This window comes from Talaromyces stipitatus, genomic scaffold (assembly GCF_000003125.1).
Source record: "Talaromyces stipitatus ATCC 10500 scf_1105507295555 genomic scaffold, whole genome shotgun sequence".
NCBI lineage: Eukaryota > Fungi > Ascomycota > Eurotiomycetes > Eurotiales > Trichocomaceae > Talaromyces > Talaromyces stipitatus.
In genome coordinates, this window is record NW_002990116.1 from 1,263,108 (window position 1) to 1,277,909 (window position 14,802).

Here is a 14,802-nt window from a genome sequence, read left to right on the forward strand (position 1 = left end):
ACTACCAAGATGGCATTAGAATTCTAGCCTTACACCTGTGCCACGTATCCCACTGATTCGGATTTGGCAGTCGATGGCGAGATCTGGCATTCAGCAAGCTGGCTTTACAGATATTATAGAAATATTACATTTTCAGCGTATAAGCAGGCTTAATTGCACGGTTGTACTTAATATAAGTACTAAAGAGTGGTAATCCTGTTAGATTTCTGTTCAATACCTAGTTAATTCATCCATGGATAGTCAAGGCGAAGCAGCGACACCGTTAAACCCTAAACCCGGTTACCAAGAATCCTTCTCAACAGGATATCTACCTTGTTCCTAATTGAGCACAAAACAGGGAGTAGCATGTCACCTCTCACTTCTCCGAACGGCATGACACTTCTTGCCAATAAAAGTTCTGGCAACTATTTGGATTGGCAGCAATTCCCAAGTGAGACTGGCCTGGAGTAAGAGGGCAAGGAGCATGAGCACCACCTGGCGGGAAGGTAATGCAAATAGCGCAGTTACCGCCAAAACAAGTAGAGGAGCCACCCATGGCAAGTGCCTGGTCTGTAGAATTCACAATGTTCAGGTCTCCAGCACCTCCGAGCCAGGCAAATCCGCTACCGTTGGGATCTCCCATCTGATCTTGCATGTACCATGTACCATTGACTGGGACGTATTGATCGGCAGAGGTGGTACAAGTAGTCGTGTCACCGCAGACACGGAAGACTACACCAGGGTTCTCGCCCATCACGACGTATTTAAGAGCATTGTCATGGCCGAGGTAGTTATTGTTCAAGCTGAGGAGGACGTAGCAATGTCCGTACTTGATACCCAGATCAACGCCGGTTTTGTTTGCGCACACGGCCTTGCCACTGCAAACAGAGCCGCCGGAAGAGGGAGTGACACAATTGAAGCCCTCAAGAACCTGGCCGATTGGGCAGCAGACTCCAATACCGAGGAGTATATCCACCCAGAAGAGTTGGGCGGATACAATATCACAACAGCCGCTGGCATTAGTTAGGGGGTTTTTGAAAGGTGTGCACGCCCTTTTGTCTAGCTCGATAGTGGTGAGATCACTGGGCGTAGCAGAGACCAGAGAAGGGAGAAAAAGGAGAGGGAAGGAGTAGAATGCCTTCATATTGGTAGTTTTGGTTTTCTTGTTCTGTTGTTGCTTTTGAAGATGAAGATGGGAATGATGATGTGACAGTTTTCGAGGGGAATCATTACCTTTTTATAGACAACTCGAAGACATTAGTGTCCAAGGAAACTGATTTCTCCTCTTGAGAAAGCCAGCAGTGTGTTCAACATCTAGCGAGCTACTGATATTTTGGATCTAGTCCACAGTCAGCCCGAACTCATTTTCTAGGCTAGAGATGGTGTACGAGTACGTATTACCCCTGCCGGAAGTCAAGCTAGAATGTGATAGCCTTCAGAGTTGCATGAACCATACTAAGATAGTATCGGTCGAGTGGTGGTAACCATCAGTTGTCTATTCAAGTACCTTGACTATTTGCAGCATCCAGCCAACGAAAGACCCTACTGGGCAGAACGCAGTGAAGTCGAAGCGAAAATGGAGTTTAGGTCCTACACCACTCCACTTTTCGTCTTCGAGTGTGGCTGGCTAGTAGTTGACATTCCATTTTGAGACTTCCTGTCTTCAACTCCGAGGCAATCTAATAATCATGAAGATCATGAGGTCACAGATGCGAGCTGAATATGGTTATAGAAGAGATCCAGACCTCGATATCTTGAGATCACATGGGGGAGTGAATGGTTCTTAGATCACTTTCCCCTCATTCTGATATTTAAGAATATCCTCAGCCAGCCTCGTATAGAAACTTGGAATACCACGGCATCTCCGGAACTCCTAGGGAACCTGAAGCAGGTAAATAGTGTGTAAGAGAGTATGGTCGGCGACTTGTAATTTCGATTTCTCCTGACTATTGTGTGTCAGATGATAGGTTCGTATATGATCCATGAAAATGCTACTTATAGCCTCAACGCAGCTGAGAAGAGTGTGGAGTGGAGACGTGATACCTGATAGAGTATCCAACCTCAGAGTCTACGGCCAATATGTTCATATTTCCAAGGTTTCTGAGACTGCCATTTGAACTCATCCACACCAGGTTTTTTCTAGACCTAGGCCCCCTTAGCATTGTGGAGAATTTGAACACATATTTCTGGTCCTTAGATGTAGATAGAGATTGGGTACGTGCATACCCGCCCACACAAGCCGAGTAGCTTCGCAAAGGGAACCTAATCACAGATCCTAGTTCATTTATACTTTCTCCGCCTCCAAACTAGGACAACGACCTGCAGTATGTCCAGATATATAAGCTTATTATATTGACATATAACGGGTCTAGTGCGGATGCATACTATATATGTAGTCATAGACGATGCTGTCCTCAAGCTTCCGAACAAGGGATCCATTGCACTATGATTCCTGCGCATAAGCACTTCGACCAAATGAGATCAAAAATGAGATTTCGAAGAAGAAGAAGAATTCATAATTCAATTACTAACGGGTAGTTGTACATGCGCTACCACCCTCCGTGCAGGCACGGGAAGATTCAAACCTGGACTGGAATGTCTCAACTCCACTCGACCTGTTCTATACCTTAATAAGAGAAAAGAAGCAATAGTTTTCATGTAGCCTGGGGAAATATGCACTATTACTGTCAAAAAGTGGGGATGAAATAGAGTGTACATCGGCGTGTTGGTTGTTCAGGATTGAATTTCAGCCAGCCAACCCCAACCCGTCATGTGTTGGTGTAGAGGCTCCTCAAGACCTTGACTCGCCGTCTTTTTTCACAGGCACGTACTAAGATAGTTCTTGCTATTGGCTAGCTGCAGTGTAAATCACAGCCTTAGCAGAGTAGGAAATAAGTACTTGGTTCTTGAAGAACGAGTGTTCGTTTACGCAATTTAGTGGCGCTCATTTTCCGTTAGCTAAATACAGTTGGCGCGGGGAAAAGTGATGGATCTATCCGTTCGATGCGTGTTGCTCTCCCACTTTGCCCTTGCACAGGACATGAAGGTTGCATATCAACTATTCGTCTCAGAACAATCTTATATCATGTATTGATAAATAATTTGATTGACATTGTCTAACTCGCCGGATATCTTCAAAGGCCATCATAGAACCAATGGCATCTTATTGGTTGAAGTATACTTTTAGATCTGCAGGAGCCTAGATACTTTCGAGTTAGTTCCCGCATCATAAATACCTAGATTGCCAATCAAGATCCGATGTTTTTGCATCGGATGTGGGGCCTCTGACCCACTGGCCAGTAATTTCCCAATCGAGACATTCTTTCACTAAACTGCATCAAGGCCAATCAGATGACTGTCCAAGGATAGTGTTACTACATATTATGTTATATACAGGATTTTGGAGTTTAGATGGCTATAATGGCCGAGCAGACGGTTCAATAGGAGATCTAGAAAGCAGCCTGAAGCCTCATCCTGTACCTAAAGAGAGTTTAAAATGTGAGACTTGGGCCGAAGAAGGTATACTTCGTACTTAGATATCCAAGATAAATTTTACCACTTATTAGCCGGCACTAGTTGTCGAATTTGTTTTTGAACACCGACACCTTCTGATGGGAGTGAGGGGATGGTTCATTGTTCACTCCTGGTTCTATGACTCGGATCCTCAGCATAGCATCTGGTGACAGGCTAGATGACTTTGGAATCATTTCATGAAAGTAACCCTGGAAGCACTCACACAAGTGCCCAGGGATACTAGCATGCTTGTGGAACAATACTACAAGAAGATACAACAGTCCATGAAGACCCAGTCTGAATATGACCCAAATCTTTAACTTCTGCATAGTAGTGAGTGTAGATGGAACTTGTATTCTGGGGCGTGGTGGCGGTCCATCAGCCATCCGGGAATGATAAAGAAACATCGTCATTATATACAGGTTGTCATCATATTCATTTTAGAGTAAATCGGAGTCCAAGTATATTAATTGAGGCATCTCATCCCACCCACCTACTGGGAATCCGCCGAGTCATGAACATGCCGCCGTCGCAGCTTACCTTCGGCATCATGCTCTTCATCCCAGCGAGCCACATCGGCCTTGTTTACTTTCACTAAATGATGGACAACCGAGTTGTTCTCATATTCTATCACTGTCTGTCGGAGTTCATAGCCCTTAAGTCTTGGTAGAAGTTTGATCCACACGTAATAGTACACGCCGCAAAAAACGAGCCTGTTCAAAGTTGTTAGCGTTGTATTCAGATGGGAAAGAATTTCCGGCGGAACGTACAGTCCAATGCCCACTACCAAATACGTTCCGTACCAGAAGCTGACATCGCCGCCAGTAGCGCCTGTGAGTGGTGGATACCACGGAGCTATGAGCATGTATGTATTTGTAAGAGTTGCAAAGGCAATAGCGATGTCCCATGCGCGATACTGAGGTTGCGGAAGACCGGCTCGCTTCCTGCGTCGGCGAATCAAGACCAAGCCAACAACCAAGAGTAGATTGAATACGTTTGAAGGGTAAACAGCCAGATCCACAACTGTTTACACGTTAATTTTATGTTACATTCGTGATGGTGTAGCACATACCGAAATTGAAAGCATCGCCGGCAGGGGGTGCAAGAATCATGATGATAGTAGTCGTCCATTGAAAGACATACGGTCCCAAGGGCGTTCCGAAAGGCTTCGTATAAGTCCAGAATTTTGGGTAAGGGAGAACACCTTGTCTAAAAACAGTTGTGAGTTAGCATAATGCCATACTAAAAATTGAGAACATTCTAGTTCATCGGGACTAACCTTCCAGTCTCACGAAGGATTCTCGACCCATTGACCAAGACAGCAACCATATTTCCAAAGGCACTCAAACAGATAAGCACATTCAGAGCTCGTGCAGCTCCGCTAGTGCCAAACAATTTTTGAAAGAACACTGCCGCAGCAATCTGCTTAGACGCCAAGATGTCCTCTCGCGAGGCAACGGAGAAGTAAGCGACGTTGACTAGAATGTAGAGGACAGTAACAACAATCAACGAGGCCGGAGCGCTCCAACGAAGCGTTTTGGTTGGATTCTAAGATAGTTAGACAAGCCCCAAAGGATGGATCGTCAGGGATGTGAATAGTCTCTCACCTTCATCTCGTTCACAAGACCAAAGGCGTTGGTATAGCCCGCATAGGAGAAAATGAGCTTGACCATAGCATTGGTGGCACCGTATGCGGTGGCATCGGACGTCCCTCTCCAAGCATCTCTCCAATTGACATTAGGATCTGCTACGCGTGTATGCCCTCCAAGAACCACTAAACCCGCAATCGATATCCTGCAACGGTTAGCAACTGCATTTCGTCGGCTCGAACCGAGGCACTGAGAGGTCACAAACAGTAATAAGGTAGCGAGCTTGATGAAACCAAAGCCGAGAACGACCCGTAAAGACCATTTGGTACTCAGAATAACAACTATTGAATTTTATGGTTAGTGTATGTTGTTACCATATGGAGAGAGTCAAGCTATAAACTAACCTACTGTTGCCACAGTATATACGGCTATTGCCACTGCTTTCAACTGCCACGCTGTGTACACATGCCCTGCGAGTTTGAACATGTACTGGGAGAAAACAATCGCGTTGCTGCTTGTGAATGAGAAGATAACGTGCTTGATGGCGAACACCGTCGGGAAGAAGTACAATGGTTTCGGATATGCTTGTTCGAGGTATACGACATCGGATCCAGAACGACTGGGAAAGTAGGACGACAGCTCAAGATACACAGAGAGGGTGCTCTGGGATAGCAAGTATCCTATGAACCAGTATATCATAGTCAAACCCACGGAACCGACACCCTTCAGTATTGTGGCCGCTGTGATGAAGAGAAGAAGTTTAGCCAATCACAACCACAAGTAATTCCAGCAACACGAAAAGCTCAGGGACAATAATCTTACGCGTCGAAAAGATACCAGTCCCAATCATCTGGTTGACGTTCAAGCACAAGCTCACCCATGAGTCGACTGAATATCCCAACGGAGATTGCCTTTCCACCGGCGCACCCCTCGCATCTTGATAAGTTGCGATGGAAGTGTTGGCACCTTCTGCCACCTTATAAGCAATATCACCATCCTTGACAAACTCTTCATCGGAGTCCCTGTCGCTGGTATTGACTCCCACATCGTGGCCCTTTTCTTGATCAGGGAAGGGTGATGCCATTGTTGAATTGGATTTATGTTAATTCATCAACTCATGCTATAGGACGACGGACTCCGGAGAAATAAACAAGACACCATTTTAAACCCTTCTTATAGACGATCAACCGCAAAAATACGAGTCTGATGTTTCATTAATCGATGCCGCTAAGGAGTGCTCATCGATGTCTCCAATGGCGCCATGCTAGTGGCACAAGAAGATCGCGACGATCATTCGACCGCAACCACGTTATCTGCACCTCGACAGGGATTATGGTGCATTGTGTGCGAATATGAAGAAATTGTGTTATAGCTGATTGTTGGCTGGAAATGTCTTTCCAGGCGGAGGATGGACACTTCCGTGCCGTATCTGGGGATTCTCACGACACGCCCAGAGCAGGGCCACCATGTGGATATGTGTTAAAATATATATGCCGTCAGCTTTTAAAAATAACCGAGATACGCAGGTAAAAACGTCTTCGGCGACTACCCCCATGTGTTAGGCAGCTTGGGAAGGTAGGATTCGTCACTGGGGCCGTGCATAGTTCGCATATATTATAACCTCATATAATTTGTACCACTAGTGGGATCAGAGTGATCGGGATTTGGGTGATCGCGTAAAAACAGCGCTCAATGATGAATGATACCATCGCGGACGAGGTTTGCAGGAGAGAGTGTCAGTGTAGAGACAAAGACTTACGAATCCTTATCATGCTTTGTTGCCCCAAGACGACCGCAGTATTTGTCTGCTGTTCTCTAACGTCAAAATTGACTATGTGGACACCGCCATCAATGTCAATATGTTTAAGCCTAGCTTGCTATGGAACCGAACTCAGTTGTCGCCACGACAAAGCTTTCCACTGCGTACCTATATCCATATGAGGAATCAACGGGATTTGATGTCGTGGGTCTAGCTCTCAAGATTGCTCCGTCCGGAGTGGCCGCCCATTTGCGGATGATGAGAAGATAGACGAAGAAGGGTTGGTAATTTGATATGATCTGGCCGGCGCGGCCCGCTTTCAGGTGGTATTACTAAATGATCCTGACCACCTCACACGGTCAAATGATGCCATCCCTCTAACTTTAACAGCGAGCGAGATGTAGATCTGTCATGTTTGCTCTTGAGCGTCTTTGGCTTGTAGTTGGCGGGAGATGGACGAAGGAAGCGCTAGTACGAGTGTATGAGAGCACAATCTGCTTTTTGTTTTCATCAGCTATATCACCACTGAATTTTAACTCATTGTAATCTGATGCTACCAATTTTAATTAAATTTATGATATCTGTTCGTCAATTGTTGCAGGTCGTCTCCATCGCTGGTAGACGTTGTCGAACGCTATGTATATAACCCTGGAAAAGGGGCCCGGACGCTGACAACCTGATCTTGGAACATCACCTCACTTCATGTGGCCATCGTACTATACTAAATGATATAGCATGTGTGCAACGTCTTGTTCAGTTATTTAGTGCCAACGCTTCACTACCTGCGTAATATTTATCTGATTTGCTTCGGCTATAGCTTCGGAGCATCCACGTAAAAATATATCCGATCAGACATATGACACACATCGCCTGGCTTCGACACGTGCGAATCACCGAGTCGACCCTTTATATTTTTATCGCTAATTAGCTCATGTATGTTAGAAACTCCTCGTCAAGCAATACCCGTTCGATACTTTCGAAATGTGGTTGGAATTGCTGCTACCTCTGGAAGTGCAGTAAAGATACCAGGATAAGGTGGGCGTGTTTGGTATTGTGGTTGACCTGTACGGATTTGTTTGATACAGGTATATTTCAATGCAGATATCGTTTTCTTTACTTCCAAGCACAACGAGTATGCTTCTCTGTCTCGCCAGGGGTTGCGGGGGCCGCGACATGGGCGTGCGGTAAATTCGGGTCCATTGGTGATACGCAGAATGCGAGGACCATCTTCACTGGAAAACAATTCTTCGATATGTCCTCTCTTCTCAGTGTCCCGTCGTCCTGGATGTGGCTCATTCTGAGAGACCGCTTTAAAGCAGAAGCGATGGTATCGAAAAAGCGAAGACAACTAGAGGGGTGTAGGGCATGAAGTAGACAGTAATACTGAAAACTAATATCTGCACAGCTGCGAAAACAGTATCAACCAAAATTTGAGTGATCCATAAATCACTTGGGCGCTGGAAGGTATAGGCTTTATGCTTATTCACAATCGGATGGCCAAGCCAGTTCTGTGAGGAGATGGGTAGTCAGCTGGCTCCAGTTAGAGCTTCTGACAAATGTGTTCTGCATTATGCTAAGTTCACTGTCAGGAACAATGCTCGTCTCTGTCGGCCAGCGTGGCCAGGCCGTTTGGTTCTACTTGATTGCGTCGCAGAGATCCATACTATCTGATTGCTGGAAACGTGATCACGTAGTGTGTAGAGCCGTGGAGTGGGTGTCATTGAAACGAAGAATTTTATTGCCTCGTCCTGACAGAAGAAGGAATAAGGAAATTCATCCTCTTTTCAAGAATAGTGGATGTATGCCCCCAACTACTTATAATAAAAGTAAGCATTGAGCCACAAGATGTTTCGACTATCTGTCTTACCAGTTCATCCTCAATCCATTTTTTATGTTATGGGAAGGCATCCTCTATGTCGCAGCTTAGAAGCCAAATAAAGCTATGCTTCCCTCCGCGACGCCTGGTTCTTCGTGGAACTTGCTGGGATGGATTGTATTTAAATTCTGTGATGCTGTCCTTCCTCTTGTGCTCTTCCAAAATTTTTCTTATATACAGAATACAAGATTTTATTTTCCTAGCCGGTCCTATCCTATGGAATAGTCAAATTATGTCTTTCACAAGCATGTCTCTGGGGAGAAGAGTGAGCAAAGAGATGGAAGAATTGAGGAAAACTAGTGTCAATATAAAGAACAAAAGAGAGATGGAGGAAGCAAAGTTTTCTGTACTCCAAGTAGATAGAAATATCCAAGTAATAATTACGCACAGAGCTATTATCACCCTTCATCTCATTGTAGGAGGGCAAAAGATAACATTATTGTACGACTGACCATAACAAATAAAACGAGCAAGGAGCACCTAGGACCCATCTGCGTAGTTCAAACAGTTTCCTATTACGGTCAGTGTAACAATCTTATAAATTCCTCTGTACCCCCAGCAACTCTGGGTTGTCTGGATGGCAGATGAAAGAAATTAGGGCTAGGGCTAGGGCTTGCAGTAGCGCTGGTTCATGTGACATGACTCGCAGCAGTTTGAGCCTAACCTGATTGGGCCAACGGCGCAACGGCTGAACGAACCAGTGGATAGACTGAGAACACCTTGTTTGCTTCGTAAGCTCCAATCAGGGCCCTATCAGCCGCCAACATGAAACCAGCAGACAGAGACAAGATGCTAATCGTCTCTCCGCCAAGTTACAACCCCGACACCGCCCAGAAGCAGCAGGGGTGAGCTGAGATCTAGTCTTGTGTGACACATATTGCAGCCACGCTTTGTCCGTTTGGATTTGTCTCAGCGTCTCGTTATGCCACCTTTTTTCCACTCTCGGAATGACCTGACTTTGCCTCTGCCTCTCTTTTATCTCTCACATTGACATATCCTGCTGATGGTAGCTCTCTTCTGAATGATACGGGCTCGTCGCCGCAGGAGAAATGCGCCTGTTCCGGAAATACGTCTTGCCATCGCATAACGAAAAGAGTGCGGGGAAGAAGAAAAAGGAGAAGAGATTCCGCGCGTCAAGTCTATTCAACAGCAACAGTAGCAGGGCTACCAGCAGGACTTCGCCATTGTCTTCTTATTCTTCTTCGAGCTCCGATCCTACGAAACGACTGTCTGCGGATGTCCTCGCCAGAATATTCTACTATGTCTGCCCTCATACACTCGATGAATCATACAACTCGTCCGAAGAGTCGATAACTGAAGATGGCTGCATGCTCTGTGATATGCGAGACTTGGCATGTTGCGCTTTGGTGAACAAGAAGTGGTGCAAGTCAGCCCAAAAACTACTGTTCGTGTTCTCCTGTCTCCTAGTCCACCTCTGTGATCCATTGGTCTAATTTGTGATCCACGACTGCAGATACCAGCATGTCCGCATTGACGCCGTCCATTACTGTGAGCTCGAGATTGAACTGTCGTCTAAACGCAAACGTAGCCGCTCCTTCGTCGACCAAGCCGGGAAAAAGTTGGATGTTCCGCAGTCGCGGTTGTACCAGTTCATGAGGACAGTTAGGGATTCGCAGCAGCTTGCCAACACTGTTTTGTCTCTGAGATTGCCCTACATGACTCGAGAGGCTAGCAAATCGGACCTCGCTCGAGCAATATCCGTACTCAGAAACCTACGATATGTCGACCTACCAGTGGGATTCTTCACTGACGACCCCTCGTCGTACGCCTTGAAACAGGAGCTGATGGCGAATTGTCCCGACGTTCGACGGATGACTTACGCACATGGATCCGAGATGAGTTTCTCTAAGATACCCGGTTCGTCATTGTGGAGGAATCTGGAAAGTCTTGAACTATCGAATCTTCAAGTTGAAGAGAGTACGTTACGGCAGGTTCTCTCTTCGTTTCCTGCCTTGCGATGCTTGAAATTGGAGAGTATGCCATCAATACGAGACTCTGTTTTCACGCCTAACCAGTATCTGCCGATGTTTCCGCCTATCGCAAAGTTGACCATCCGGAACATGTTATCCATTACTGCTAGCGGGCTGGCTACTCACCTTTCCGTTCCTCAAAATCAAAAGGCTCTTGAAGAGTTAGCTCTGGTGCAATGCGGAGTTCGTCCAGAATCACTTTATATGATTTTCTCGAGGGCGCCTCGACTCGCAAATCTCACCCTAGAACTAGAGGTGGATAGTTCCTTTCTTACTCAAGAGGTCCCGCCTTTGGCGTCCAGGAGCCTGAAGACGTTGCACTACGAGATCACCTGTTCAGGCAGCCCGACTGGACTACAACCTGTGACAAAATCCCACTATGACTACCTAATGTCTTCGCTCAAGGCAAATAACCTTCCATCTCTGCGGAGCCTCTATGTTTTAGATTCTTCTTTCGCGGACATACTTCTCCTGGCTCCTCCGCCGCGTCTATTTGGTGGGGGCGAAGGCGGATCACAGTCGTTAGGACCTGGCTTGCAACACCCTTTGACCCTGTACACGAAAGGCATGGATGAATTCGAATGGAATGTGACCCAGTTCGAGCCCATGTCATCTGGTAGACGAACGAGTACGACAAGGCCGGTCAGTTTGCACTCCGCGCAACTGAGTCCGCAATGGGGTGGAGAAGCGCGACAGAGTGTTCTTGTTGGAAATGGATTTGGAGGATATCTTGCTGTCCCCGTGAATGAAGGACGACCTATGAGTAGTGGCGGGATTCGGGGTAATAAAAGGGACAGCAAGTATGACCTCTGGAGGTGATACCCTTTCCTTCTTAGGTTTCCATTATTCTCTGTATGATAATCAGCTCATCTGCATAGCTAGTTCTTCCTATTTGGCGTTATTGTAGTAGGATCTTTCATTCAGATGCGTCTCCAATATCAACAGATGAACCCCACTAACAAATCACCCTCTGGAGGACCTAACAGAATGCAGATTATCCATCATACCATTCAATCCCCTAGTGTAGAATTCTATGTTAGCAAAAGAACTTACACTGCTTCGAATGATCCGAACGATCAAAGCTAGACGGAAACTACTTCACTTCTTCTCCTCGATATTAGGGTTATCGGGGTTCTAGGGTTGTTAACTTGTCATCCATGGTCAGATTGCAGCTCCCCCACATGTGTTTATGTTTGTCATGTTTGCTTCATGTCGTCCATTAATTCTACAAACACATTCTCTTTGAACATTCACAGACCCTCGTTAATTTGGCAGCAGTCTCTAGTTTCTGCTCTCAAGAAGTATACTCTCCATACTTACACGCTACAAACTCACCGAGTACTTTTCGAGGTACCAGCGCCCTGTTTACCGTACGTCAACGCGTCCAAAAAGGATACGATACGAATACATTGAAGCTCCCCGGCCCTCCACATCACGCATTTCCGGTAGACGGACGTGTTCAATTTGCGAATACGGGCCATAAGGCCCAGGTATTTACAAGATGGCAATGACCTTTACGGAAGATAGCATCAAGGAGCTTAGATTACGGCTGGAAGATGCGGTAATCAAATGCTCAGAGCGCTGTCTCTATCAGTCCGCAAAATGGTAATTGGTGGCCAATACTCCTAGAAATTGAAGGCTTGAAAGTTAATAAGTGCATTGTCTAGGGCTGCAGAGATGCTCAACTCTCTCGTCTCCACCGATGGGAACGATACTGATGCTGAATCACCAGTGGAAACGGAGCCACAACCGCATGTAAATCCATTTACTTCTCAATCAGATCCCACCGAGGCTGCTCTGGAGTTACAAGAAGCACACAAATACCTGTTAGCAAAGTCCTACTTCGACACCCGAGAATATGATCGATGCGCCGCTGTCTTTCTCCCTCCTACGATACCACCCGTTTCTCTCTCTAACGTGTCTCCGAACGTCAAGAGCAGGACGTCATTGACCCCTCAGAAAGGCAAAAGAAAGTCCTTCATACGACCGGGATCAAAAGCTGGTCAGGCGCTACCCCGAAATCCGTATCCGAAGCTCAGTCAGAAATCTCTTTTCTTAGCATTATATGCCAAATATCTAGCCGGAGAGAAGCGACGGGATGAGGAGACAGAAATGGTATTGGGGCCTGCAGATGGTGGTATGACTGTCAATCGAGAGCTGCCAGATCTTGCTCGAGGGTTAGAGGGTTGGTTCGCAGAGCGGGAAGAACGTGGACTGCAAGATCGTGGCCAGGGGTGGTTAGAGTACTTGTATGCGGTCATTCTCTTGAAGGGCAAGAATGAGGAAGAAGCGAAAAAATGGTTGGTACGGAGTGTGCACCTGTTTCCGTTTCATTGGGGTGCTTGGCAGGAACTGAATGAACTGTTACCAAGTGTTGACGATGTAAGTCTCTACTCAACCCTGCTCAAAATCGGCGAGACTGACGTAAATCAGTTAAAACAAGTCGCAGAGACCCTTCCACAAAACATCATGTCCTTTATTTTCCAGGTTCATTGCAGTCAGGAACTGTATCAGGCCACTGATGAAACACATCAAACTCTCAACGGCCTTGAATCTATTTTCCCGACTAGCTCATTCTTGAAGACCGAGAGAGCTCTTCTATACTATCACTCCAGGGGTAAGTGGCCTTGTACCATTGAATATCCGGACGGTGTAGATTAACATCTTGCAGATTTCGAAGAGGCTTCAGCAATATTTGCAGATATACTTATTGAATTCCCCCATCGCTTAGATAGCCTCGACCATTACTCCAACATTTTGTATGTCATGGGAGCAAGACCTCAACTCGCATTCGTTGCACAACTAGCCACAGCAACGGACAAATTTCGACCAGAAACCTGCTGCGTGGTAGGAAACTACTACTCCCTAAAATCTGAGCATGAAAAGGCAGTCATGTACTTCCGACGAGCTCTTACACTCGACCGCAACTTTTTATCGGCATGGACCCTCATGGGCCATGAATATATCGAAATGAAAAACACACACGCAGCGATCGAATCTTACCGTCGTGCCGTCGACGTCAATCGTAAGGATTACCGAGCATGGTACGGTCTAGGTCAAGCATACGAAGTCCTCGATATGTCGTTCTATGCCTTGTATTACTATCAACGCACCGCTGCATTGAAGCCCTACGATCCCAAGATGTGGCTAGCAGTAGGGACCTGTTATGCCAAAATGGGCCGTTTGCAGCACAGCATCAAAGCTATGAAACGTGCTCTGGTTGCAGGTGCATACTATGAGCAAAGCCTCGATGCTGATCCGACGCATCCTTCGGCAGGACGTAAGGTCCTCGACCCGGACACACTCCATCAAATAGCGTTGCTGTATGAACGATTGGGTGATGAGGATGAAGCCGCGGCGTATATGGAACTTACTCTACAACAAGAAAGTGGAGAAATCGAACGAAATGAAATGGACTCTGACGACGATGATGACGCCCTCGGTGACGATGGGAACTCGGATGACGAGACGACTGGACTACGGTCTCGACGACAACGACGCCGCCAACAGAAAAGTAGAGATGATGATAATGAGGTCGAAGCTGTGGGTGGTACAGGCGTTACGGCGACGACATCCAAAGCGCGATTGTGGCTTGCTCGATGGGCACTCAAGCATGGAGATCTAAACAGAGCGGATCAGTTGGCCAGTGAGCTGTGTCAGGACGGGATAGAAGTTGAAGAAGCGAAGGCTTTGATGAGAGATGTTAGGGCGAGAAGGGAGGGTGGGGATGAAAAACAACTCCATATATAGATAGGAATTTGGTATCTTAATGCTTTATGATATATGATCTTGTTCTTGTCGGAGAGGAGATTAAATAACTTTCATTAAACTATGGGGGATAGTGTACATTGTTGACCACTGAACCTAGAAAGAAAGGTAGGAATAGGTACAAGACCCCAAACTGTACAAAATCATTAAGAGACTATCGAGGATAACATGGCATTTCCACCCCTCGACACAGAACGACGAGCGCGTGTCCAACTCATCATGACTCGAACCTCGTCACAAAAGAAAAAGAAAAATCAAGAAATCATGAAAAAAGTTTCAGGGCATCTCTTCAAGAACCTTCAAGAAGTGGCCAAGAATCTGTGGTCC

The 14,802-nt window shown here is 46.3% G+C and overlaps 4 protein-coding genes across 4 annotated transcripts, besides 1 other annotated feature; 2 read left to right on the forward strand and 2 right to left on the reverse strand.

Moving 5' to 3' along the window:
* Nucleotides 1-29: 29 nt before the first annotated feature.
* TSTA_115680 (uncharacterized protein) lies at nt 30-1,123 on the reverse strand (the record flags this gene model as incomplete). The annotated part of the gene is made up of 2 exons (XM_002481720.1): nt 30-102; nt 360-1,123. 2 exons carry the CDS (start codon nt 1,121-1,123, stop codon nt 30-32), a joined length of 837 nt encoding a protein of 278 aa, XP_002481765.1.
* A 2,668-nt stretch (nt 1,124-3,791) lies between these two features.
* On the reverse strand, nt 3,792-6,165 carry TSTA_115690 (high affinity methionine permease; the record flags this gene model as incomplete). The annotated part of the gene is made up of 8 exons (XM_002481721.1): nt 3,792-4,205; nt 4,263-4,515; nt 4,565-4,701; nt 4,772-5,040; nt 5,100-5,286; nt 5,347-5,422; nt 5,486-5,821; nt 5,904-6,165. 8 exons carry the CDS (start codon nt 6,163-6,165, stop codon nt 3,986-3,988), a joined length of 1,740 nt encoding a protein of 579 aa, XP_002481766.1. The 3' UTR covers nt 3,792-3,985.
* A 3,429-nt stretch (nt 6,166-9,594) lies between these two features.
* Nucleotides 9,595-11,631, forward strand: TSTA_115700 (F-box domain protein). Its single transcript, XM_002481722.1, has 2 exons — nt 9,595-10,121; nt 10,191-11,631. Exons 1-2 carry the CDS (start codon nt 9,766-9,768, stop codon nt 11,524-11,526), a joined length of 1,692 nt encoding a protein of 563 aa, XP_002481767.1. The 5' UTR covers nt 9,595-9,765; the 3' UTR covers nt 11,527-11,631.
* Nucleotides 11,632-12,208: 577 nt separating this feature from the next.
* TSTA_115710 (20S cyclosome subunit (APC8), putative) lies at nt 12,209-14,508 on the forward strand (the record flags this gene model as incomplete). Its single annotated transcript, XM_002481723.1, has 4 exons — nt 12,209-12,312; nt 12,375-13,089; nt 13,141-13,324; nt 13,379-14,508. 4 exons carry the CDS (start codon nt 12,209-12,211, stop codon nt 14,455-14,457), a joined length of 2,082 nt encoding a protein of 693 aa, XP_002481768.1. The 3' UTR covers nt 14,458-14,508.
* Nucleotides 14,128-14,215: a microsatellite.
* Nucleotides 14,509-14,802: the final 294 nt, after the last annotated feature.

Excerpts from the sequence above, each read along its gene's own strand:
- TSTA_115700 (XM_002481722.1), top strand. The coding sequence starts at position 9,766 with ATGCGCCTGTTCCGGAAATACGTCTTGCCATCGCATAACGAAAAGAGT. Across the intron at positions 10,122-10,190 it reads AAGTCAGCCCAAAAACTACT|ATACCAGCATGTCCGCATTG; the intron begins GTTCGTGTTCTC and ends CCACGACTGCAG.